The 26,707-nt window shown below is 41.7% G+C and overlaps 1 protein-coding gene across 1 annotated transcript in view; it reads left to right on the top strand.

Moving 5' to 3' along the window:
- SPPL3 (signal peptide peptidase like 3) overlaps positions 1-26,286 on the top strand; it is a 178,815-nt gene extending 152,529 nt beyond the window's left edge. The window contains exons 4-11 of the mRNA XM_049866007.1: positions 1,322-1,441; positions 2,160-2,238; positions 3,124-3,236; positions 20,588-20,694; positions 21,179-21,342; positions 22,088-22,287; positions 23,233-23,342; positions 24,037-26,286. Of these exons, the coding sequence (XP_049721964.1) occupies positions 1,322-1,441; positions 2,160-2,238; positions 3,124-3,236; positions 20,588-20,694; positions 21,179-21,342; positions 22,088-22,287; positions 23,233-23,342; positions 24,037-24,108 (965 nt within the window). The 3' untranslated portion in view covers positions 24,109-26,286. The remainder of the gene's footprint in view (positions 1-1,321; positions 1,442-2,159; positions 2,239-3,123; positions 3,237-20,587; positions 20,695-21,178; positions 21,343-22,087; positions 22,288-23,232; positions 23,343-24,036) is intronic.
- The last annotated feature ends 421 nt before the right edge of the window (positions 26,287-26,707 follow it).

Below are 26,707 nucleotides of genomic sequence, written 5' to 3'. Positions count from 1 at the left end.
TTCCTAGAACTCTTAGAAATGTCTATAAAGCACTTGAAAGTAAGCATATTCCTGGCCCAGTCCTATTGCCCAGTGTGATTCCTGGGCCAGGCTGCGTGGACTTGACTGCCAGTCAGGACAGACCTCTCCTGCAGATCACTTGTTTGTCCTGGCATAGGTCACTTTTCCTAAATTGAATTGCTCTATTCCTAAGTGAATTATTTGACTCATCTCCCTAGCCATTAAGAAGCAGTTTTGTTTTGTAGAAGTATTTAATGTATTATCTCACCAAAACACCCAAATAGCTTTTTTGGGAGCAGGTAAATTTAAATACTTTAGAGTGATTTTTAAATGTTGGTTGATAATTGCAGCCCTTTGTGCCTAATTTTGGTCATCCTGGTTGCATGAAGAGAGACTTCTGCTTATAATGTTTGTTTATTTATAGTGGATCACATGAGCATTTCTTCTTTGCTCCTTTTCATGGACTTTAATTCAAAAATGGGTAACATACAAGACAAAATCAGTACTTTTTTCTCTCCTCATTCAGCAACTCAAATTTTGCTGTGTTTCCCTTCTCTACCAAATATTCTATTAGTGGTCATCAATCCTGAATGCACAGAATTGTGTGTGGAGTTTTTAGCTGAGCCTAACTACCGCAAATTTCAATCTAATTGCTCTGGGGTTGGGCCTGGACATTGAAATTGTTTAAAGCTCTCCTGGTGATCTTAATGAGCAGCCAAGAATTGAGAAGCACTTTGATAAACCCTACTCTATCCCAAAAGATGGTTTTCCTCCATTTATGTCCTATTCTGAAACCTTAACATGTTCCCATAAAAGAATTTTTCTAATTTGGTATTTTTTCCCTTCCTCCCTCTACCCGAAGTCAATCCTCAACTATTAGCAACAGTGGGAAAGAATACACACGAGCCCATTAAACCCACAGATGAGTAATTATTTTAGTCTGTGGGTTTAAACGACCTCTTTTACTAGCCTGTATACAAGACTACAAATGTACTCAGATTGACTAGTCTGAATCTTTACTATCGCTTAATGTTCTTAATTATTTTTTTGCACCCTGTCACGCAGATGGTAAGCACCAGGAGGTAGCAGATCAATTCAGGTATTTCTTGAGCACCTATTATAATGAAGGTACTATGAGTATAGCAAGGAGCTCATAACCTCATAGGGAAGGAGAGAATCAGAGGGCCTGGATATTCCATAGTTGATACGCGAATCATTAGATCTGTCATCAGTGTGATGAGTTCAAACGTATATAAAGCATGCGGGCCTAGTGCATCTTACACAGTAAGTGGTTAATACGTCCCTTTTTTGTCTCTTTCAGGTATCCAAACTATTGACTCTACCCAGGCCCTGTTCCTTCCAATTGGAGCATCTGTCTCTCTTCTAGTAATGTTCTTCTTCTTTGACTCAGTTCAAGTAGTTTTTACCATATGTACAGCAGGTAATGAGTTTCTCTGTCTGTTCTTAACATACGTAAAAGGAAATGTTTTCACCTTTTTTTTATCATCATTCAAAAATTAAGATTTATACACCATGCCATACAAGTGTTTCTGGATAAGTCTGGCTTTTTCTCCCCCCACCCTACCTTTGAACCATTTGAGAAAAGGAAACCTGAGATATACGTATCACCTGCTCAGACTTGCCACATAGTCTGAAAGAAAGGCCAGGGATTTGAAAACATACGTGTTTCATGATACCAGAGCAGTATTGCTTTGGCTGTAGCTCCATTTCTGGTAGGTTACCAGAAGGTTTACTTTGGTAAAGGGGTGGTTAAAAACCCCTACTAATCAAGATAATTTGGCTGTCAGCTCTCTGATCTGTTTTCAAGCTAAGTGATGACGGAAATGTATAAAAAGAACATCAACAGAACACTGCAAGACTTCTTAGGGGACCATTCCCTAGCCCACCATTTCTTTATATATTCTTGTCAAGATACGAGAGATTGAGAAAACCTGCGTATGTTTCCCATACTTCAAGTCAGGCACTTTTTTTTAAGAGCTTATCTGTTCAGCAATAAAGGAAGATATTTTTCTTCAGTAGTTAATTTTGTTGTATTCACTTGGCAAGAAACACACTGTGGGCATGATGAAGTTTCTGTAAGGCATGCCATTTTCCTATAATCGGTTTAAAAAAACGAACCCTGTGTTTTCTTTCTCTAGTTCTTGCAACGATAGCTTTTGCTTTTCTTCTTCTCCCGATGTGCCAGTATTTAACAAGACCCTGTTCACCTCAGAACAAGTAAGTACTGGGGATTTTCCTCCAGGTTATAAACTTGTGTGTGCTTATCTCACACTCACTTGCCTTATCAGGAGTCTGAATATCTGGGACTGGCTGGAGCATACAAATGCCAGAAGACTGGGAAATGAGATGTTTGAACTTAAAACCTAGAAGAGAGTAGTTCCTTTTGCATCTTTTCGTGGCAGGGGAAGTATAAACAAATCTTGTAATGTGCTTCCTGCTCAGGTTATTGAAAGATGGGCATTTCTCTTTGGAAGCATGCTTTTCATTCCTTTACTAGTGAGTCAGTGGACTGGGAGCATGGTGAATGAACTTGAACGTTATCTGCCTTTCATCTTTGATGATATATAATATATAGTCATCATGTAGGTTTTAATCCCAGCGTTAACTCCTAAAGCCATTTCTCTAAGGAAACAAAGTGCTGTGTGAGTGGAGGTGCTGTGTGCACTTAGGAAACCAGCCACTTGAGGCAGCTGATTTTCTCAGGAATTGGTGAGAACCACATAGATTTACCACCTTATAAATATTTGTTCATCTTTGTTAAATGAAATGAATCATTGACTTTCTTCATTTTATTTTCCCTGTAAGAATGGAATTTCCTCTGTACTTCTCCATAGTTTGATATTGTCACTTTAAAGTTCTAAACACTCATGTTTGATCATTTGGGCTAAAGAAGTACGTTATCAGGTGAGTGCAGAAGTACAATTCCTCTGAGTTTTCTACAGCTCACTCCAAAGAGGCTTGGATACTGGGGGTTCCAGCTACCTAGGCGTTGCCTGCTATTGTAATTTGGCCATCATGAACTCTGATCATACAGAACCAAGGAGAGTTTGGTTATTGAATAAAGTCTGCCCACCAGCCCAATAAATGTTGTGTTTTCTGCAGGATTTCCTTTGGCTGCTGTGGGCGTTTCACTGCTGCTGAGTTACTGTCGTTCTCTCTGTCTGTCATGCTTGTCCTCATCTGGGTTCTCACTGGCCACTGGCTCCTTATGGATGGTGAGTAACTTATAACTGACAAGTTGGGATTTTGCTTAATTTAGTTTTAAAATAGTCAAATTGGTCTGTCCTCTATTTTTCTACCTTCTGTGTTTTAGCAACATTACCCCTGATTACCGTGTACCATGGAATGTTTTTTCCCCACATTCTAAACATATTTTTTAATAACAGCTTTGAGATATAATTCACATATTATACAGCCCATCTATTGAAAGTAGACAAATCAGTGAGCTTTAGTATGTTCACAGACTTGTGCAGCCATCACTGCAGTCAATTTTAGAGCATTTTCATCACATACACCTCCAAATCCTGTACCTATCAGCAGTCACTCCCCTCTTTTCCTCCACCTCAGCCCCAGCCATCCTCTAATTTATTTTCTGTCTCCGTGGATTCACCTATTCATAGAAATGGAATCATACATTGTGGCCTTTTATGTCTGGCTTCTTTCCCTTAGCATAAGCTTTTCAGGGCTCATTCATGTTGTAGCATTTATCAGTACTTTATTCCTTTTTATGGCTGAATAATAATCCATTGTATGGTTATACCACAGTTATTTATCCATGCTCTAGTCGTCTCCACTTTTTAGCTCTTACGAGTGATGCTTCTATGAGCATTCCTTTCCACGTTTTTCTGTAGACAGTTCTTCTTAGACAAATGGGATTATACTATTCTGTAACCTTCTTATGTACTGATAGAAATACATGTCTGTATCATTACATAAAGATATATCATAGCCTTTTTTACTAACTCTAGAGTACTCCACTGTATATGTTTCATAATTAACTATTGCTGGATCTTTAAATTGTTCCCGTTTCTTTTTCTATTATAAATAACCCTAAGGTCAACATTCTTGTTCCACCTCTTGGCGTACGTGTCAAATTATTTACTAAGGATGAATTCCTAGATGTAAAATCTCTGGAACAAAGGGTTTTTGTTTTTAGAATCTTTATATATTATTACTAAGAAATGCTCTAACAGCTTAGACTGCCATCTGTAGCAGATGCGGGTTACCCTTCACTGATGATGATAATCATGAAATTATGACAGAGCTAACATGTGTTGACTGCTTATTATGAATTGGGTATTCTGGTGTGACTTTTACATGAATTATTTTATTTAATCCTCAACCAACTCTATGAAGTGAATACCATCGTTATTCCATTTTGCAGGGGAGGGAACAGGTTCAGAGAAGTTAAGTAACTTATGCAGAGTCACAGAAGCCTTGTATATGTTTCATATTTACTACCAAAACCACTCTCAGCATCTTGTAAGGACATTTCCAAAAAACTTCTGTAATTCATCACCCTAACACAATAACGGTGTGTTGCTGTGATGCTGGAAGTTATGCCACCAGTATTCAGATACCAGTGGGGTCACCTATGGCAGACAGTTTCAGCGGAGCTTCCAGACTCAGACAGACTAGGAGGAAGGACTTGGTAGTCTACTTCTGAAAAAAATTAGCCAGTGCAAACTTTATAAATAGCAGCAGAACATTGTTTGATATATGCTGGAAGATGAGCCCCTCAGGTTGGAAGGCACTCAAAATATGACTGAGGAAGAGCTGCCCCCTCAAAGTACAGTCGGCCTTAATGACATGGATGGAGTCAAGCCTTTGGGACCTTCATTTGCTGATACAGCACAACCCAAAATGAGAAGAAACAGCTGCAAACGTCCATTAATAATTGGAACCTGGGATGTATGAAGTTTGAATCTAGGAAAACTGGAAATCGTCAAAAATAAAATGGTGGAATGCATAAAGATCGATGTCTTAGGCATTAGTGAGCTGAAATGGACTGGTATTGGTCATTTTGAATCAGACAATCATATGGTCTGCTATGCCGCGAATGACAGCTTGAAGAGGAATGGCGTTGCATTCATCGTCAAAAAGAACACTTCATATGTGAGAGACTGACTTGATTTGTAAACTTTCACTTAAGCACAATAAAAATTATTTAAAAAAAAAAACACTTCAAGATCTATTCTGAAGTACAACGCTGTCAGTGATAGGATAATATCCGTATGCCTACAAGGAAGACCAGTTAATACGACTATTATTCAAATTTACGCCCCAACCACTAAGGCTAAAGATGAAGAAATTGGAGATTTTTACCAACTTCTGCAGTCTAAAATTGATCAAACATGCAATCAGGATGCACTGAAAGTTACTGGTGATGGGAATGTGAAAGTTGGAAACTTCAGTAGTTAGAAAATATGGCTTTGGTGATAGAAACAACACCAGAAACCACATTTAATTTTGCAAGACCAATGACTTCTTCACTGCAAATACCTTTTTTCGCCATAATAAACGGCAGCTAATTTATACGCATGGACCTCACCAGATGGAATACACAGGAATCTGTGGAAAGAGATATAGAAAAGCTCAGTATCATCGGTCAGAACAAGGCCAGGGGCCGACTGCAGAACAGACCATCAGTTGCTCATATGCAAGTTCAAGTTGAAACTGAAGAAAATTAGAACAAGCCCACAAGAGCCAAAGTGTGAGCTTGAGTTTATCCCACCTGAATTTAGAGACCATCTCGAGAGTAGATTTGACGTGTGGAACTAATGACCGAAGACCAGACAAGTTGTGGAATGACATCAAGGACATCATACATGAAGAAAGCAAGAGGTCATTAAAAAGACTGGAAAGACGAAAATGGATGTCAGAAGAATCTCTGAAACTTGCTCTTGAACATCAAGTAGCTATAAAGCAAAAGGTAGAAATGATGAAGTGAAAGAATTGAACAGAAGATTTCAAAGGGCAGCTTGAGAAGACAAAGTAAATATCATGAGGACATATGCAAAGACCTGGAGATAGAAAACCGGAAGGGAAGAACACACGCAGCATTTCTCAAGCTGAAAGAACTGAAGAAAAAATTCAAGCCTCAAGTTGCACTGTTGAAGGATTTTACAGGGAAAATATTAAATGATGCAGGAAGCATCAAAAGAAGATGCAAGGAATACATAAAGTCACTATACCCAAAAGAATTGGTCGACATTCAACCATTTCAGGACGAAGTAACAAATGATCAGGAACCGATGGTACTGAAGGAAGAAGCGCAAGCTGCACTGAAGGCACTGGCGAAAACAAGGCTCCGGGAATTGACAGAATACCAATTGAGATGTTTCAGCAGACGGTTGCAGAGCTGGAAGTACTCCTCCATCTATGCCAAGAAATTTGGAAGACAGCTACCTGGCCAACCAAATGCAAGAGATCCGTATTTATGCCTATTCCCAAGAAAGGTGATCCAACCGACGGCAGAAATTATTGAATAACATCATCAGTATCACGCACAAGCAAAATTTTGCTGAAGATCATTCAAAAGCAGCTACAGTGGTATATCAACAGGGAACTGCCAGAAATTCCAGCTGGATTTAGAAGAGGACGTGGAACCAGGGATATCATTGCTGATGTCAGATGGATCCTGGCTGAAAGCAGAGAATACCAGAAAGATGTTTACCGGTGTTTTATCGACTATGGTAGGGCATTCAACTGTGTGGATCATAACAAATTATGGATAACATCGTGGAGGATAGGAATTCCGGAACACTTAATTGTGCTCATGAAGAATCTGTACATGGATCAAGAGGCAGTTGTTCAAACAGAACAAGGGGATACTGCATGGTTTAAAGTCAGGAAAGATGTGTGTCGGGGTTGTATCCTTTTACCATACCTATTCAGTCTGTGTGCTGAACAAATAATCCAAGGAGCTGGACCATAGAAAGAAGAATGGGGCATCAGGATTAGAGGACTCATTAATTATCTTCGACATGCAGATGACACAGCCTTCCTTGCTGAAAATGAAGAGGACTTGAAGCACTATTAATGAAGATCAAATACCACAGCCTTCAGTATGGGTTACACCTCAACATCAGGAATACAAAAATCCTCACAACTGGACCAGTAAGTAACATCATGATAAATGGAGAAAAGATAGAGGTTGTCAAGGATTTCATTTTACTTGGATCCACAATCAACACCCACAGAAGCAGCAGTCAGGTAATCAAAACACGCATTACATTGGGCAAATTGTCTGCAAGAGATCTCTTTAAAGTGTTAAAAAGCAAAGATGCCACCCTGCGGACTGTGGTGCACCTGACCCAATCCATGATGTTTTCAGTTGCTTCATATGCACACAAAAGCTGGACAATGAATAAGGAAGACCAAAGAATTGATGCCTTTGAATTGTTGTGTTGGTGAATATACCATGGACAGCCAAAAGAACAAACAAATCTGTCTTGGAAGAATTAAAACCAGCGTGCTCCTTGGAAGCAGGGATGGTGAGACTCTGTCTCACATACTTTGGACATGTTCTCAGGAGGGATCAGTCCCTGGAGAAGGACATCATGCTTGGTAAAGTGGAGGGTCAGCGAAAAAGAGGAAGACCCTTGATGAGATGGATTGACACAGTGGTTGCAACAACGGGCTCAAGCATAACAACAATTGTGAGGATGGTGAAGGACCCGGCAATGTTTCGTTCTGTTGCACATTGGGTTGCTGTGAGTTGGAACTGACCCAAGGGCACATAACAAGCAACACAGCAACTTTTTATTTTTTATACCCTTTCCATTAAGACATTTTTTAAATGTTCATAATTTAAGACCCTGGAGCTATCTCCACCTCCTTTTTAATTCAGTTGTTACTCTCATTTTCAAGAAACTTTTATTTAACTGCTCTGCCTCACGAAGTCTGTTCACCTTTTCCTTTCTTTTGGTGGTTCAGAAGGGAAAGAGGTTAAAATACGCTGAAATCCGTAAGAGCCGGAACTCCACAGGACTGCCTTGTTTTTCCACATCTCGCAAGTTTTCCGCCTTTGACAGGGTGCAGTCTTACCACTTTTCTGTCCCTCTGTATTAGTGGAAAATATTTGAGTTTTCCTCCTCTGACAAGTTTCCGCCTTACACAGGTTCCAGCTTTTACTGTGTAAACACAGTCAGTTTTATACTATTTGTTGTTCTACCTGAAGAATGTTTAAGGGAGGAATTTGAAAATTGGGAATTACAGGTATGGATTTCATTTATTCCTTTATCTGTTTTGAGCAACCACAAGGTTAGTCAAGGCCTTGGAAATTAGAACCACCTGCCAAATCTGAGAGGCTCCTCTGTGCTGGGCAACTCAGGCTGGCTGGGCACAGAGGACCTGTCGTTTAGTGGTCCAGCTGTCTGATCCTGGGCCACCCAGCGTGATCCTTCCTGCCCATGCCTTAAGTTCAGGAATAGCTAAGTTACTCAGACAGTCTGTAAGCACCATGACATCAGAATATACGTACTTTCTGTGACCGATCTTAACTTTGCTGAGTAGTATTTGGTATGCAGTTTGTTTTAAGTGGTGTTTTTATATTTATAATTTTCAGAAACTTACATCAGAAATGTGAATTAACTCCAGACCAAGGACGTTCTGCTCATGGTCAGATTGAATAGAATTTGGCAAAAAGAATTTTAAATTGCATTTTATGCTGTAACCCAGAATCAGTATCACATCAGTGCTCTCAGGAAACAGTCAACGAAAAGGAAACTAAGGATGTTATTATAATACATGGTCTTAATGAGGAAGAAATTTAAAACCTGAAGGAAAACTAAAAACTTATCCTTCTGCGTCAAGAGAATTTTTTTCCCTCACAAGTAACTTTGACCACTGCAATGATTTGGGGTTTATCTATGCCAGGTAAATTGGTAAAAAGCTGAAAGTAACTGAATATTATGAGAGAACAAACAAGAGAGGGATCATAAGCCTTGTAAACTTATATTATTTCAATCAAAGGTGGTAATTACAGTGAAAGCACTTTTGAAATTGTAAAACATACAAATGTAAGACAGTTACCATTTTAAATATATTTTGCTCAAAATTACAGTGATAAGAAACTGATCAATGGTTGCCATGTGTTATGAGTGGGGCGGGGGTATGATTATAAAGAAATAATAGCATGAAGGATTTTGGGGAGTGATATAACTGCTCTGTACCCCAACTGTGGTGGTAGTTCTACAAATTTGAACTTGTGTTACAATTCATAGAAAGAAAAAAATATATGGTGGTGTTCATTGCTTTTTTGAGTGTATATCATATACTGAGCTATTGAAATGTTCCCTGTAGACTTATATACAGACCTTTAATGACTCCGAGTAGCAAGGCAGAGTCAAAATCCCCAAGGCATGGTCTGTGCAGTAACTCACCTTTGTAGATTCCTGACAGCATTAGGCTTGGTCTCTCATCTCGGTATCCTACATTTCCTTATAAAAAACACTTGCTATGATTCCCTTTCAGTCCTTGAGTGCCCACTATGCATATAAGCATTCTGAAGTGCAGTGTATAGGATTTTTAAGTGATTATCAGAACTGCTAAATTTCTCAAATAAATTATTAGTGCTTTCAGTATTCTTAGAGATTTATATTTAATTCTTCACTGCTTCTGGAGGTTGATAAAGAATAAGTTGAGAAAAGAAGTTACATTCAAGGTCACACAACGAGTTAGTTGCTCTGGGTGAATGCCTGTTTTATGTAAGCTGGGTATCATTAAGAGTGAGAAAGTGGCAGGTATGTGTGTTAGATTGTTCCCAAGATTATCTCTTGATTTCTGCAGAATGATTTGTTAAATAAAAGTTAAGAGGAAGTGAGTAGAACATGAATTGGACATGTAGGGATTTTGAAAGACTTCCATAGAATTAATTTCTTTTCAAAATAGGTATTATAGAATATTAAAGAGTCTTGATCATGATAATGATTGGAGTAGAGGTAATGAATATTATTCCAAATCAGTCTCATAGCAATTTTTATGATTATATCTCTTAAGTCTGATCTGGTCCAGTAGCTTCATGATAAGGAAGCAAGCAACACTGACATTTCTTCTCTGCTGCCTCTGGGACAAAGCTATTTAGAAATGCTGGTTACCAAACCAAACCCATTGCCGTCTAGTCGAGTCCAGCTCATAGCGAGCCTATAGGACAGAGTAGGGCTGCCCCCATAGAGTTTCCAAGGAGTGCCTGGTAGATTCCAATTGCCGACCTTTTGGTTAGCAGCCCTAGCTCTTAACCACTATGCCACCAGAGTTTCCTGAAATGCTGGTTAGTTGGTTAAAATCTAAACCAGACTAATTTCAGTCCTTGTAAATTAACTGTTTGGATGACTGTGAACTACATATTCTTAAAAGAGATTGTTTTATGATGGAGTCCTTAAATGACAGGTTGAGAGCTCACCGGTGTAAATGATAGGCTTAAACATATAACAAAGTTTATTTAGCGACCTTGAAGCCTCTCTGCCCCTTGTGTGGTCTAAGGTTCCAAGTAATCCCCCCACTAACTTTTTGAGGCTCTCTTTTCATGGATCTCTTTATTCATATGTCCAGACACAAGGGATACTATTTATATGTAGTGCTAAGAGTTTCAAGCCCTTACTAAGCTGTTGACTCAAAGTTTAGCTGTCTTTCAAAATAGCAAGCAGTATTTTCTTTATCCTCTCATCTCCACTCTACCCTAGCATTGCATAGAATAGAAACACCTGTTTACTGATAGTATTTCACTATTACTAAAGTAAGATTGTGTTATCTGCATATCAAAGATGCCCACCACTGATGTGTCAGTTTGTCATGGCTCACATCTTTCTGTGATGCTAGAAGCTATGCCATCAGTATTTCAAGTACCAGCAGTGTCACCCATGGTGGGCAGGTTTCAGGAGAGCTTCCAGACTAAGACAACTTGACAGACTTGGAAGAAGGACCTGGCGGTCTACTTCCAAAAAAGATTGGCCAGTGAAAACCTTCTGAATACCAGCGGAACATTGTCTGATGTAATCCTGGAAGATGAGCACCTCAGGTTGAAAGGCACTCAGACTACAACTGACTGGGAAAGAGCTGTCTCCTCAGAGTACAGCCAGCCTTAATGGCATGCATGCAGTAAAGCTTTCTGGACCTTCTTTCTTTAGACATGTTATCAGGAGGGACCAGTCACTGGAGAAGAACATCACACTTGGTAAAGTAGAGGGTCAGTGAAAAACAGGAAGACCATCAACGAAATGGATTGACACCGTGGCTGCAACAGCAGGCTCAAACATAGCAACGATTGTGAGGATGGTGCAGGACTGAGCAGTGTTTCCTTCTGTTGTACATAGGGTCGCTGTGAGTCAAAACCAGCTAGGTGGCACTTAACAACAGCATTGCTAATAGTATGTCACTAGAAAAAGAAAAGGTTGGCACAGTGAAAGATGACATTCTTTGGAAGATAAACGATTTACACAGCCATCCTAAACACACTTTAGAACAAGTCAGCAGAATTGTCTTCATTGTGCTCTGCGAGGGGGTGGGGGTAGGTTTATTAGACTCACTAAAGAAGAATGAATGGGATAAGCAGCTCTCAGAAAGCAAAAGCGTCCATTTTACTACTGGGTCCTCTTCCTCTATACTGTAGAATCAATAGAAAACTGGTCATAAAGGACAAACTTTATTTTCCCAGTGACCACTATCAGAAATACATTTCCATTGTGAAATCCCCCTAATAGTTCAAACTTGCCCGTGAGTTTTCAGTGAGGCTCCACTAAGTGACCCTAAGTAGTAGACTTTACGGTATTTTCTGTCATTTTCAATTACTATAATTTCCCAATATTTATTTAACCAAGGATCTTGTCGTCTTACCAGTTGTGCACTGATTAGATTGCCGTTACACCAAGTACAGAATTTTTCCTTCAAAAAAAAAAAAAAAAAAAAAAAGAGCCTTTGAGCTATTTAATTTTTCATGCTTGTTTCTCAGATTAGTATTGGACATGTGACTTGTTTTCTGCTATTACAATAATGTTGCTTTCTAGCCACGGTCTGTAGGATGCTGAAATATGTTCTCTGGCATGGAAATTGTCTTTCCAGACTTCTCTGCAGAATCAGAAACCATTTTGTAGGCAGTGAGATCTGGTGGTAGGGTTTTTAAACGGGAGATTTTTAATTAAAGCTTGTCCTTTGAAGTTAATCTAGAGTGAAAACAGGATGATAAATGTGGCTATTTTAGGACAAGGCATGAAGTTACCAAGGAAATACTAAGAAAAGACTTCAGAGCTTTCTTGAACTGAAGTCTAGTGCTACTGTACCTGTGTTCTAACTCAGTTTCATGTGGCAAACTAACCTTTGGAGTTTGGGAAAAGGCTGGAAAGCACTGGTGGTATAGGTGTTAGCTAAAAGCTGGTGAATCTCGAGCACACTCACCTAGTGTTCAGGGGCCACAGTCTCCATCCCCTGACCAGTTCAGGGACTAGAAGAGTCTTGACAGATGTCTAGTCCAACCCCCTCACCCTATCAGAGTTGTTGCTAACCTATGATTGGAAATAGTAGTGTCAGAAATCTAGTGACTGATGTTTTTCTCGCTTTAAATGCTAGGCTCTGGCTCTTAGTTCATTTAGGGTGTAGCTTTTAGAGATTCTTCATCTTAGCATGTGAGCACTGCTGAGGCCTTACAGATCATGTCACCCTTTTAGAGAACATTTTAGCCTGGTTTGGTTTCATTATCTTTGTCCCTGCCCTCACTGGTTGTAGTAGACAAGGATGTAGTCCAGAGATTATATGAACAGTAATTATAGTGAAGTGACTAAGATTAATAACTTACTCCTCTAATACTTTTGATTATTTTACATTTAATCGAAAGCTAAATTTGTTACTAAAGCTATGGGGGAAGAGTCTTGGGAGCTTCTCAGGCAGCACGGAGCAAGGAATAGTTCTCACTTTTTGCCCTGGAAGAACTTAAGATTTTTAAGGGTCACTTTTGAATGAAAGAAGGAAGAAAAAAAGAGGCTACCTAGGTGAATAGTTGAGAGGGTGTTTCAGGGAAATGGCCCTATTTAGTTGGGAATTGGATAGTCAACATACTTATATTAAGAACCTTTTCTGAAATAGTCAAAAGGAATTCATTTCTTCTTTTCATACATGGAACTTAAAGTATAACAGGAAGATTGAGTTGGTATGATTGGAAGGATATTGCTCAGCGTAATTTAGGAGAGAAGAACTAGATTGAGGAATAAGAAACAAAGGCAGACAGACTCCAAGGCAGAGCTCCATCCTGTGTGAGTTGTGCAGCTTTGTGACAGCATAGAGGTATATAGACAGGATTCATCACAGAACAGGGAGCATGTTGACCTTAAGGTAGGAGATGGTGTTAGGCTTATTTTTGACAATGGCTGTGAAGAGTATGTGGGGAATGTTAAATAAATTTCCTGAAAATTACAAAAAGGCAGTAAGAGAGGAGATACACGTCAAAGTAGGGAGCGTGAGGAGGTATGACCGAGGTCTGCGGGAACAACAAAGGCAACAACCCCAAAGTGCCTATACGTTGAAAGACTGTGAGAAGTTGAAAATGAATGCAGAGTTTCTTGTTTAGAAGATTACAGATAAAATGACATTGTCTAGTGTCATGGAAAATCCTATTACTGAGCAGTTCCGCCTTTTCCATGTTGAGTTTAGACCCAGGTAGGGGTAAGATTAGCATTAGATGAGTGATAAAGCAGCAAGTGGGTGCTTAGACCACACGACCTTTATCTTGTGAGATACATCAGTCAGTCCTCTGATCCTGCCCACATACTCCTGTCCATCCTTAATCTTAGGCCTTTGTTTCTCCCTCTCCCTTGATGCTTTGTATTCCATGTATTTGGTTGTAAGCTCATGAACAGACCTCCTTTTGCTGCCCCTTCACCGTCACCTCCAGCTAGTCTTTACGCAGACACGTTTCTTACCCGTGCCTCTGTCCCATGCGCTTACTGACCACTCACCTCAGACCAGCCGAGGTGCTGTTTATCAGTTCACATCACAGCCAGACATTTGTTTCTTACAGATAATTATAATGAGAAATCCCGTTCTTTAAAAAGCAGGCATGAGTTCATTTATATAACGGGCTTCAAGTATATCTCTTAATGCCGCAGCCATTTTGGCAGCATCTATCCAGATAAGATGACTGCCAGGTGATTCTACTCAGTCTCCCTTTGCACTTTTGAATGCTCCGATCTTTGCCAGGCCTAAAAAAAAAAAAAAGTTAACCCTAATTAGTTAAACACAGTTCATTATGTTCATTTCACACAACAGGAATTTGAACACGTTACCAGTGTGGTTCTGTTTTTATAAACTTATAAAAAATTAAAGGAGGCCCTAGCACATAACGAGCATCCTAGATTAGTATAAAGTCAGGAAGTTTGCCTTGACCACCTCTCCAAAATCCACACTGCACTGCTCCCTCAGTGAATGCTTGGTAATGGCAGTGACGGGGGAGTACATGTACGTACGTCTTGCCATTGTTCCTGGTGTTACCAGCCTCTCCAGCCTTTCTCTGTTGTACATATGGAAATTTTTTGCTTATGCAACAGAATACACGTAGTAGGAACTCATTAAATATTTGTTGAGTTGATGTGCCCAGGGTCCACCAAACTGCTGTCTTTACCCGCTTTGTTACATATATCGACAATTTACCACCAGTTCTACTGAAATTATGTATAAATATAACTTGTTTGTAAATAAAACTTTTTTGGTTTTATAAATATAACTTTTATATTTATACATGTAAATTTTCTTTCTTAGAATAATTTGAAGGTAATAGCACATAGTTTTTCATTCATTCAGCAAGTATTTATTGACTGCCTACTGTGTCATGTACTGGGGGATCCACAGAAAGACTGAGACTTGGTTTCTGCCCACCAGGAGCACTTAGTTTCAGGAGTAGACTCACTTGTACATAAATAATCACACTATCATGGGGTGGATGAATGAGTTGAGAGATATTCAAAGTTCTGTGGCATTACAAAGAAGGAACAACTTATTCTGGTTAGATCAGGAAAGACTCCCTGGGGAATGACTTTCTGACCTGGCACTTTAAGAATGAGGAATTTTCCAGGCAAAGAAACCGGGGCAGGGCCTTCTGTGCAGAACATGAAAAATATAGTAGGCATTGGGAGGTGTGATATGTGAGTGGCTAGAGAATAGAGCAGCTAGAGAATAGAGCAGCAGGAAGTGCATGTTGGGAACAGAGGGCTACACAATGGAGAACATCCCCGTGTGTACCTGCAGTGCCTGACCAAGGAGGTCTACATTCATCCCACTGTGAGAAACCATGGAAAACTCATAAGCAGCTATGTGACCTAACCAGATCTGTGTTTTCAGAAGAAAGAGGAGGAAAGCTGAAGGCAGGGAGAGACCAATCATCTGCCAGGCCCTGTTCTAGACTTCAGGGATGCAACACTGAACCCTGCCCTCTTCAGGAGACAATTAAAAAAAAAAAAATGTATATCAGATGTTGAGAGGTGCAAGAGAAAAAAAAAAGGATAGGAAGGATGTATAATTTTAAATGCACCTTGCAGGAACATCGAATTGTTGTTAACAAGTAAACACTTAAGTAAAAACCTAAAAGAGTTGGCATGAGCCAGGTAAATATTTGTGACAAGATTGTTTAAGGCAGGGGGCCCAGCAAGTGCAAAAGCACTGCATCAGGAACCTGCTGGGCAGATTGAAGGAACCGCAGGGCCAGTGTGACTAGCACAAGGAGATGGTCCGAAAGATAGTAGGACCCTACCAACCACTGAAGATTTTGGCTTTTTCTCTGTATGAAATGGGAAGTTGGTTAAGGGTTTTGAGCAGGGGACCAATAAAACCTGACTTCGGTTTTAAGAAAATCTTTCTACTCTGTGGAGGAGAGACTGTAGGGGACAAGGTGGAGGCAGAGAACAGGTATGGGAGTTTACTGCAGCCATCCAGGCAAGAGATGACAGTGGGTGTCTCAGGCTGGTTGTGAGAGAAGAGAGGAGTCCAAAATGACCCCACAGGTTGTCATCGGCCAAATGGAAGACTAGAATAAATGCACTGAGATAGGACAGTATGGTGGGACTCTGTTTAGAATTGAGTTTTGAACGTGAGTCCCTGTGTGGTACAAACAGTAAACTTAATGCACTCAGCTACTAACCAAAATGTTGGAGGTTCAAGTCCACCCAGAGGTGTCTGGGAAGAAAGGCAAAGGCCGAGCAGTTTACTTGCAAAAAATGAGCCATTGAAAACTGTTTGGAGGACAGTTCTACTCTGACACACATGAGGTCACCATGAGTCAAAATCGACTCAAAGGCAACTGGTTCATTAGACATCCATAGGGTTTTTCATCGTGGTCTGCCACGAGAACCAAACAAATCAGTCTGAGAAATACAATCAGGATGCTCCTTAGAAGCAAGGATGGTGAGACTTTGACACAACTTACTTTGGACACGTCATCAGGAAAGACCAGTCACTAGAAAAAGATAACATATTTGGTAAAGTAAATGGCCAACAAAAACAAGGGAAACCATCAATGAGATGGATTGACACAGTAGCCACAGCAGTGGACTCAAACATACCGATGATCATGAAGAAGGCATAGGACTGGATACTGTTTTCTTCTGTTATACGTAAAGTACAGGACTGGATGGTATTTTCTTTTGTTACACATAAGGTCATGGTGAAGTCAGAGCTGACTCAATGGCAACTAACAACGACATTAGACATCTAAGTAGTGATGTCGCTCAGGCCATGTATGAGTCTGAAGTTCAAAGGAGATACACAGATGATAAATAAAAACATGGGAGATGACAACATATAGCCTCTAAAGCCTGGAGATTGGATTGAGATTACCAAGGGAGTGAATGGAGGTAAGAAAAAGATTTGAGGATGAGCCCAGGGAGGTCTGGGAATTGAGCAAGAGCTACAGAGGAACCTGAGAAGGGGGTGCCTGTGAGGTAGGAGGAAGCAGGAGAGTGTGGTAGCGTTACAGTCAAGTGAGAAAGTATTTCCAGAAGAAGGGAGCAATCCACTGGGTCAGGTAAGATGAATACAGAGATTGATCATTGATTGGGTTTAGCAATGAGTATCGTTGGTAACCCTGAGAAACAGTTTCAGTGAAGTAAGAGAGATGAAAGAGAATGGCTTGAGTTTATCTAACCCTTAGATAATAACTTCGCATTTATAGTTAACACACAGGATAGAGGAAAGAGCCAACCATAATCGGGAAGGACCAGAGAAATTCAGAAGGTTGGACATTGTGTAGGACAAATGACCTGGCCTCAAGAAGTCATTAAAAAAGCGGGGTGGGGGGAAGGCTGTACCAGACTGAAATTTTATTATAATGAAACATGCAAAGACCTGGAGTTAGAAAACCAAAAGGAAAGAAGAACATGCTTGGCATTTCTCAGGCTGAAAAGAACTGAAGAAAAAAATGAAGCCTCGAGTTGCAATATTGAAGAATTCTACGGGGAAAATGTTAAACAACACAGGAAGCATCAAAAGAAGATGGAAGGAATACACAGAGTCACTATACCAAAAAGAATTGATTGATGTTCAGCCATTTCAGGAGGTAGTACATGATCAAGAACTGATGGTACTGAAGGAAAAAGTCCAAGCTGCACTGAAGGCATTGGCGAAAAACAAGGCTCAGAGAATTGACAGAATACCAGCTGAGATGTTTAAACAATCATACAATGCTGGAAGTACTCATCTATACCAAGAAATTTGGAAAGCAGCTTACCTGGCCAGCTGACTGGTAGAGATTCACGTTTGTGCCCATTCCAAAGAAAGGTGATCCACCAGAATGAGGAAATTATCAAACATTATCATTAATACCACATACAAGTATAAGGTTGCAAAGATAATTCAAAAACAGTTGCAGCAGTACATTGACAGGGAACTGCCAGAAATTCAAGCTGGATTCAGAAGAGGACGTGGAACGAGGAATATCAGAGTTAGATAAATCTTGGCTAAAAGCAGAGAATACCAGAAAGATGTTTACCTGTGTTTTACTGATTATACAAAGGCATTCTACTATGTGGATCATAACAAATGATGCATACATAACATTGCGAAGAATGGAAATTCCAGAACACTTAATTGTGCTCATGAGGAACCTGTACGTAGACCAAGCAAGAAGCAGTCATTCAAAGAGATACTGCATGGTTTAAAATCTGGAAAGGTTGTATCCTTCCACCACACTTATTCAGCCTGTATGCTGAGCAAATAGTCTGAGAAGCTGGACTGTTTGAAGAAGAATGTGGCATCAGGATTGGAGGAAAACTCGTTAGCAACCTGTGTTCTGCAGATGGCACAGTTTTGCTTGTTGAAAGCAAAGAGGATTGGAAGCACTTATTGATGAAGATCAAAGACCACAGCCTTCGGTATGGATTACACCTCAACATAAAGAAAACAAAAATTCTCACAACTGGACCGATAAGCAGCATCATGATAAACAGAGAAGGTATTGAAGTTGTGAAGGATTTCATTTTACTTGAATCCCAAATCAGCCCCCATGGAAGCAGCAGTCAAGAAAAACGATGCTTGGCATCGGACAAATCTGCAAAAGACCTCTTTGAAGTGTTAAAAAGCAAAGATGTCACTTTGAGGACTAAGGTACACCTAACCCAAGCCATGATACTTTCAATTGCTTCACATGCATGTGAAAGCTGGGCCGTGAATAAGAAGACTGAAGAAGAATTAATGCTTTTGAATTATGGTGTTGGCAAAGAATATTGACTAAACTATGGACTGCCAAAAGAATGTACAAATCTAGCTTGGAAGAAGTACAGCCAGAATGCTCTTCAGAAGCAAGGATGGTTAAGATTTCGTCTCAACGTGCTTTGGACATGTTATCAGGAGGGACCATTCCTCAAAGATTGACATCGTGCTTGGTAGAGAGGATCAGCAAAAAAAGAGAAAGACCCTCAAGGAGATAGATTGACACAGTGGCTGCAACAGTGGGCTCAAACATAGCAACAGTCGTGATGGTGGTGCAGGATCAGGCAGTGTCTCCTTCTGTTGAACACAGGGTTGCCATGAGTCAGAACTGACTCTACGGCACCTAACAACAGCAGCAGTAACAGACTGAAAGAAATTTTAAAGACATACACAGATGCACAGGATTCAATACTGGCTTGGACAAACCATCTGGAAAAGACATCTTGGAGCCAATTGATGAAATTTGATTAAAGAAGATGAAAATTCACTGAAATGAACACTAGAGATTGTTGGCTTTTAAAAAAGGCAGCTTTTGTAATCTCATTTAGATTAAATAAAAATACATATATAAAAAATTCTGGGAAGATACTTAACAGTGGTAATTTCTGGGTAGTAGGGATGTAATTTTTTTCCAGATTTTACTTGTCTGTATTTTCTACAGTGCAGTTACTACGTTTGTAATAAGTATTAAAAACTTAATGGGAAGAAAGGAATTAGAGACCGCTGAAATACACAACTCTTCAGAGGACCTTTGCTACAAAGGAAAGCAGAGAAATGGGGTAGTAGCTAGGAGGGGAATTTCTAGGACAAGAGGTTTTTAAGATAGAAGAAATTGTAGCACGTTTTTACATTGATGGGAAAAATCTAGTGGAGAGGAGGACTTGCTGAAACGATATACTTCAGTAAATGAAAAGAGATGTGGTCTAGGGTGTAAATGACTTTAAAACAGGAAGCAAGGATCACTTATCCATAGTAATGGGGGAAAGGAAATAATAAGAACTAGGATGTCCCAAACAGAGCAAATCTGGTTTTTATGACATTTCTTGTCGTTCCTAGATGCCGTTGAGTTGATTCCAACTCATAGCGACCCCAGAACTACCCCATAGGGTTTTCTGGACTGTAATCTTGATGGGAACAAACTGCCAGGTTTTTTCTCCTGCAGAGCTGCTGGGTGGTTTCGAACTACCAATCATTCAGTTAGTAGCCAAGCACTTAACTGTTACACCACCAGGGCTCCATTTATGACATTTAGGTTTCTGGATATTGATATGTGGAAGAGGAGTTGGGGGTGACTGTCCTACCAGGTTCTTTCCTTTCTTGATAAGTTAGAGCTTGGTGGTTCAAAATAGGGAATCTCCTGGGTCTTAAACAGTTGAGCACTGTAGCATGAGAAAAGAAATTTCCCCCAAATACCACAGGTCAGTGTGGTCTAAAGTTGCACTCCTAAAACCCATTGCCATTGAGTCAATTCTGACTCATGGTGACCCCATGTGTTACAGAGTAGAACTGCTCCATAGGGTTTTCTTAGCTGTAATCTTTACGGAAACAGATCAATCACCAGGCCTGTTTTCCACAGCATCACTGGGTGGGTTCGAACAGCCAACCTTCAGGTTTGTAGTCAAGCACAAACCATTTGGGCCACCCAGGAACCTGAAGTTGTACTAGTGAAGTACAAACATCTGAGACTGGAGCGTAGGGCTGCCTGATCTTTGCCAAAAGTTGCAAACTCTTGTTAGATTTTGCTTGTCTGTATTTTCTACAGTGCAGTTACTATGTTTGTAATAAGTATTAAAAACTTAGATTTAGAAGTTGAATAGTTGGCGGAAAGACAACGAGTCAGTATGGCACACACTGACTGCTGCCTGTGCTGTCTCCTCCCCAGCTCTGGCCATGGGCCTCTGTGTCGCCATGATCGCCTTTGTCCGCCTGCCGAGCCTCAAGGTCTCCTGCCTGCTTCTCTCAGGGCTTCTGATCTATGACGTCTTTTGGGTGAGTGTGTTTCCTGGCATCCCTGCTCTCCCTTGTGTTTAAGTGGTGCGTTCACACCTGAGAACTGTCAGCCAGGAGTGTCCAAAATCTGGCCTGCAAGACCACTGTCTGTGACCACTCCTGCAGTCCTGAGCTGTACGCCTTAAGAGGTGAGCAGGCGGCTATCCGACCCTGTTTGTCTGTTGAGACGTATTACAGTAGGTGGTCAGCGTGTGATGCTTATGGTGGGAGAGTTAACAGGTAGACATGGTTATCTGCAGGGGAGCACACCCAGTTACACAGTAAGGGCTCATCTTTGGGTGTGGAGAGAAGTTCAGAAATCTGCAGTTCACACCAAGGGCAGATACGCCCTTTCTCCTCGGCACACGCAGTCAGGAAAGCAGCGACGTCACAGTGTTCTGAGACTCTGCTCTGAAGAACAGCTCGTGCTGAAAGCGGGTGGCTTCCAGCTCCCTCTGTTAAAGGCCTCTCTCCAACTCCGCAGGTGTTTTTCTCAGCCTACATCTTCAATAGCAACGTCATGGTCAAGGTGGCCACGCAGCCAGCTGATAACCCCCTTGACGTGTTATCGCGCAAGCTCCATCTGGGACCCAATGTTGGGCGTGACGTTCCTCGCCTGTCTCTGCCTGGAAAACTGGTCTTCCCAAGGTAGGAGTGGCATCCCTCAGTTTGTGAAGGTGGCCCACTGCCTCCCTGGGCCTGTCTGTCCCCTGCCTTGATCAGTCTGTGTTTTGTCAACGGCTTTTTAATCCATAACTGAAAAGGGGTAGTGAGTCGTCATCTCTATTTTATAGATGAGGAAAAGAATATGGACTTACAAAGGTTTTACACGGAGGGATACTAATTTATGACAAAGATTATTACCAGCTGATCTTATCAAACAACCAATCGTTAAGTGTCATTACCACATTCTGAAGTTGGCTAGAGGGAATGAACAGGGGGGTCTGGATCTTTTTTATTTCTCAGACATTTGTTAAAATAAGTTCTAATGCTGACATTCTGCAGTTCCTGGTAGTATAATCCTGGGGATGTTGACCTGCTGCTTTAAGCTCCCGTGTCTGGTGGTGGTCGTTGGAAGCCTCGGCAGTCACTGTGTCACAAAGAACGAACTGCCTGGCACTGCTAGAGGAGGCAGTACTTAGGCAGTTGGTTTCAGCAGTCACTTCCGAGGTGCCCCGCTGAAGCACTGCAGGCCAGGTGGTAGACCTCTGTTGCCAGTACTCTTGTGATTTTGAATCTCTAAACTCTTAAAAATCTGTGTTGTTCAGTAGACTTTTCTTCCACCATTCCCGGAAGTTCTTTGACTTCTTAAAAAGCTGGCAGACTTTGCCCAGAAAGAGTAGCAACTGGGTTGTAGCGTGTGGCATCCCTAACATGTGAAACTCCATTCCAGCTCCACAGGCAGTCACTTCTCTATGCTGGGTATTGGGGACATCGTGATGCCCGGTCTGCTGCTGTGCTTTGTCCTTCGTTACGACAACTACAAAAAACAAGCCAGTGGTGACTCCTGTGGGGCCTCTGGACCTGCCAACATCTCTGGGCGCATGCAGAAGGTCTCCTACTTTCACTGCACCCTCATTGGGTACTTTGTAGGTAAGAGTGAACCAGAGACTGCAGACGAGCCCCTCTGGCCGTTCTCCAACCCCCTGGAATTAAATTAGGTCTTCCAGCTGCAAACGCTGGGCGGAAGGACACCACCAGAGAAACTCTACTGGCCCATTAGATGACAGATGTCGATCATGAGTAGCTCAGTGCCCCTCTGGCAGCACAGCAGAAGCACACTGTGAGAAGACCAAGGGTGATCCTCAAAGCCAAGAACATCCCACACAATGGCTTATGGTCAGCTTGAGTTTAATGAATGTCATGTTTATTTCCTACTTTACGTTTATTGGTTCTAGTATCTCTGTCACCTCTGACCAGAGCTCCCATTTTTTCTGTAGCCAGCTCCCTTGTGGGCAGACAGGAAGAGACAAGGCAGTACTTAGAGCACTTCAGCAGTTGGCAAGGAATAGTGCAGAGTCAGTGGAAGGAGCCCCTCACCCGCCTCAGTGCCTCTTACTGACCAGCAACACTTTCAGACACATGGCTTCATTCTAGCCCCGAAACTCTGAGAGGCGAGTGCTAGTATCCCATTAGACAGATGAGGAAACAGGCTCAGAGAGGTGAAATGCCTGAACCAAGGTCACATAGCCATCATAAGTAGCGGAGTTGGAACTTGAATCCAGGTCTTGGGCCTCCAAGTCCAGCATCTCATAGCACAGGAGACAGAAGGAGGCCAAGCACATTCTGGGCTACATGGTAAGTGAGGGTTTGAGCCCCTGATCCTGAGCAAGGAGTGGGACTTGGCCAGTCACAGGTCCTTGGAGGCCAAGGTTTTTTTTTAAGCTGTGCTGTTCCACATTCCATTTTTAATAGAATTTTGTCACATTAAATTCGTATAATCTCAAGACTTTACCAAGAGGCAACCAAGTAACAGAGCTTCTGCCCTTTCAGGGCTGGCCCCTTGAGTTATTCCTGAACATTTCTCTCTCCTCCTAGGTCTCCTAACTGCTACTGTGGCATCTCGCATTCACCGAGCAGCCCAGCCTGCCCTTCTCTACTTGGTGCCATTTACCTTATTGCCACTCCTCACGATGGCCTATTTAAAGGTGAGAGAAGGAGCTGTGAACCCGTGAAAGCAATGTACTGGCATTGACCCTGTGCTTGGATATGTAGTCTCCTTGCTGGGGGTGGTTCTGCTGAAGCCCCTGAGCTCTTGATCTTGACAATGTGTATCTGTTTGCTAACCTGGAGTTAGCAATCTCTTCTGGATTCTCAAAGCCTCTGGCAGAAAATGGTAATGAGTTAGACCACTGTACCACCTGGTTGCAGGTTAATTAACGGAAATCCAAAGAGCCCAGCTATAGAGACTTCCTGTTTCTCTTAAAAGCGGCACCTTATGGCCACCTAACAGTGTTTTAATACCTTGCGGTAAAGTTTGGAAATAATTATGAAAGATTTAATAGTGGGGTGGCAAGGTATGATAAAACTAGACCTAGAGAGAGCATTATCTGCCTTACAAGATTTGATTATCATCCCCGCTTTACAAATGAGGAAACAGACACAAGTTAATTAACTTGTCTCCCTCATTTGACTCCTAAGTGATAGAACTTACATGAGGATAGAGTTGGCTGAAGCCTTTCCTAAGGCTCAGGGAGCCTAAGAGCATCTATCCTAGTAAGTTCTTCTAAGAATGGTGGGCTGCCTTTCTGTGAGTAAAATGTGAATCCCCTTTGATCCTTCACAGAAGCACCCTGATCAAGTTGTTTAAACCTGTGACTTAGGCTTTTTCGTCCTTCCCAGGGTGACCTACGGCGGATGTGGTCTGAACCATTCCACTCCAAGTCCAGCAGCTCCCGGTTCCTGGAAGTATGATGGAGCACACAGAAAGTGACGAGAGTGGCCATCTTAGTCCTTTTCTCTCAGCGTGGTGGTGTTTCGTCTTAGAGCTGGCCTGGCACTCAGAGGTGTACCCATTGAAGGAACTGAGCGTGACTAGATTTTGCATTTTCAGGGGGCTTGTTTGAAGGAGAGGCGCTGGAGCCCCGTGCGGCGCCTTCTCTCCCCACGGTTGCAGAGATGGAACCCCTTCCTGATGTGACAGGCCCCTCCCCAGCGCTCCTTCCTCCCACTTTTATGGATCTGCACCAGACTGTTAACTTGTGGGAGAGAAGGAGATTTGACTATTTAAAAACTGGAAACGGCAAGGAGTCGTTCTAAAACTTTTGAACACTAAAAGGATGAAAAAAATTAGCAAACCGAAGTCTCTTCAGTGAACCCTCAAGAACTTGGGGACCAGTTTCCTCTGGGGGACTCAGTTTCAGAGAACTGAGATGAGACAGAAGCTCTTCTGTCAATATATTCTTCTTTCCTTTTTTTGGATTTATTAAATATTTTCTGTGGTGTGAAGTGACTTATTAAATCCACAGACATTTGAGTGACTTCTTACAACATACACATAAGAATTTGTTGTAATGAGTTCATGTCCACCCCAGATGTCATGTTGGCAGTGAACAAGGGCACGGTTTTTATACACACACACACACACACATAGATATATATGAATAAACAAAAATTAAAACCCGCTAAATCATGCTGTATAGCAGATGGGGGCTTGCTGTAATTTTTAGCATGTAGAGCAGTCCGCTATGGCTTCCTTGTATATGGATAAGCTATCATCTTTCCTGTTCACAACCAAACCTGCAATTACAAACCAGTGTAGTATTTGTACTGATATACTCATGGACTTTAGGGGACTCTTACTTGGTTTTTGATCAGTGTAGCAAATTAGGGATGGAAAACTCTAAACTTCTTGGCCCTTCTTTTCTTTTTACAGGCTTCCCCCTCGCAGATTTTCCGTAGTTTCTTCTTGAACCGATGCATGTATTATAGCAGCAGGTGTCTTTGTGCTTTCTGATCACAGTAATGTACTACTTGTAAATACATTTTTCTATTTTCTATTTTTTTGTATTTTTTTTTCTTTTTTTTCTTTTTGGCATTTTGTTTCATCGGTGTGCTGTATTTTCCATGCCCTCAGTCCTTGAAGAAGAAAAAAAAAAAGGAAAAAAGCAACATAACCCTGTCCTGGCTGTTCTGATTGTGGTCCTGGTTTACCTGCGGTGACAACTGGGTATGGGGGACAAATGTCAAATGAGATGGGCCCTGAATTCCAGGACTTGGAGGGAAGATCAGGCTGCCCTGTCCCCCTAGAGTCTGACCACGCGCTGAGCTCTTTGCTGGAGCAACTAGTGTGAGTGACGTCTAGCTGGCCTCCATCTAAGCAGCCCCAAGCCCGGTAAGAAATCACCCGTTGTTCAGAGGCTGTGAGGAGCTTGGAACCTGCCGGAGAATCCCTGATGGCAGAGGCGGGAGAGGGTCCACATGTCCTGGCTTCTCCCTGAAATAAGTGACCGGACTCTGTCTTGCCCTGTGTCATCAGCTGGCGTGCTGTCATTTCTGATGCTTGAAGTCCCTGTGGGTATGGCTCCCGGATGTGGTTCATACTTTGTTGTCACTGGAGTATGGCGCAGTTAGGACGCTGCATTTCTCTGTTGTCTCCAAATCCTGCTGAGGGTTTTTTTTTTTTTTTTTTAAATGACTCCTTTCTAGCCTTTGTCACATGATCTTCACTTCTGGGTGCTGGTACTAACCAGAGCTCCCAAGTCACCTCCTAGCTGGTCTGCCTGTTTTCGGAAGACTGACAGAGAGACCCTGACAGAAGGAACGAAATTTTTTTGCCATACTTCCTTCTGTGCAGGTTTAGAGGGGAAGATACCTCCACAGGACTCCTGAAAGTAACCTGGATTCCAGGTGCTAGTTTAAAGCCTTTCAAACACCCCTTAAAACATCAGCAGAAAAACTGTTAGTACTTCACTCCTGAATTCCCCACTGTAGACACACTAAACTTACCCCCAGTTCTGGAAGTCACAGGGCTCCTCTGACGGAGGTGGGAGGGGCCTTACAGCCCTCCTCCCCTACTGTGCCCTCATCTTATTTCTGGTTCTCAGATGCTATGGTTTTGGGGTTCTTCTTTTCAGGAAATCTTCCCATTAGCCATGGCATGTTTGAAAAGTTTCAGCACGGCCCCCACCCCGTCCCCCCGCCCCGCCGCCTCACTCATCTGAGGCTTTTTGTCCCCCAAAGAGGCCTTCGATGTTGACTATCACTTCTTCCGGGTAACTTTGTTCTGTCTGATTTGAACTAATGAAGATACCACAGCAAAGTTTCTCCAGAGCCTAGCTTGTTCCGTTACTTGACCACAGCTTCTCCTTATTTCTGAGTAAGTCTGCTGCACAACTCCCTGTATCAGGACAGTTGGTACTGTGGAGACATGGGCAGTCAGGCTTCTCTCTGTGTTTTTGTGTGTGTGTGTGTGTGTGTGGCATCCCAGCACAGGCCTTGGTTAAACAGGTAAGTTAAGTTACGGAAAAAGCAGAAATACTACTTAGTTCTCCGTAAGGGCAGAGGGAAAGTG

Source organism: Elephas maximus, chromosome 22 (genome assembly GCF_024166365.1).
Source record: "Elephas maximus indicus isolate mEleMax1 chromosome 22, mEleMax1 primary haplotype, whole genome shotgun sequence".
Lineage (NCBI taxonomy): Eukaryota > Metazoa > Chordata > Mammalia > Proboscidea > Elephantidae > Elephas > Elephas maximus.
Note: the sequence above shows the minus strand (reverse complement) of the source record. Positions and strands in the feature narration are given on the sequence as shown.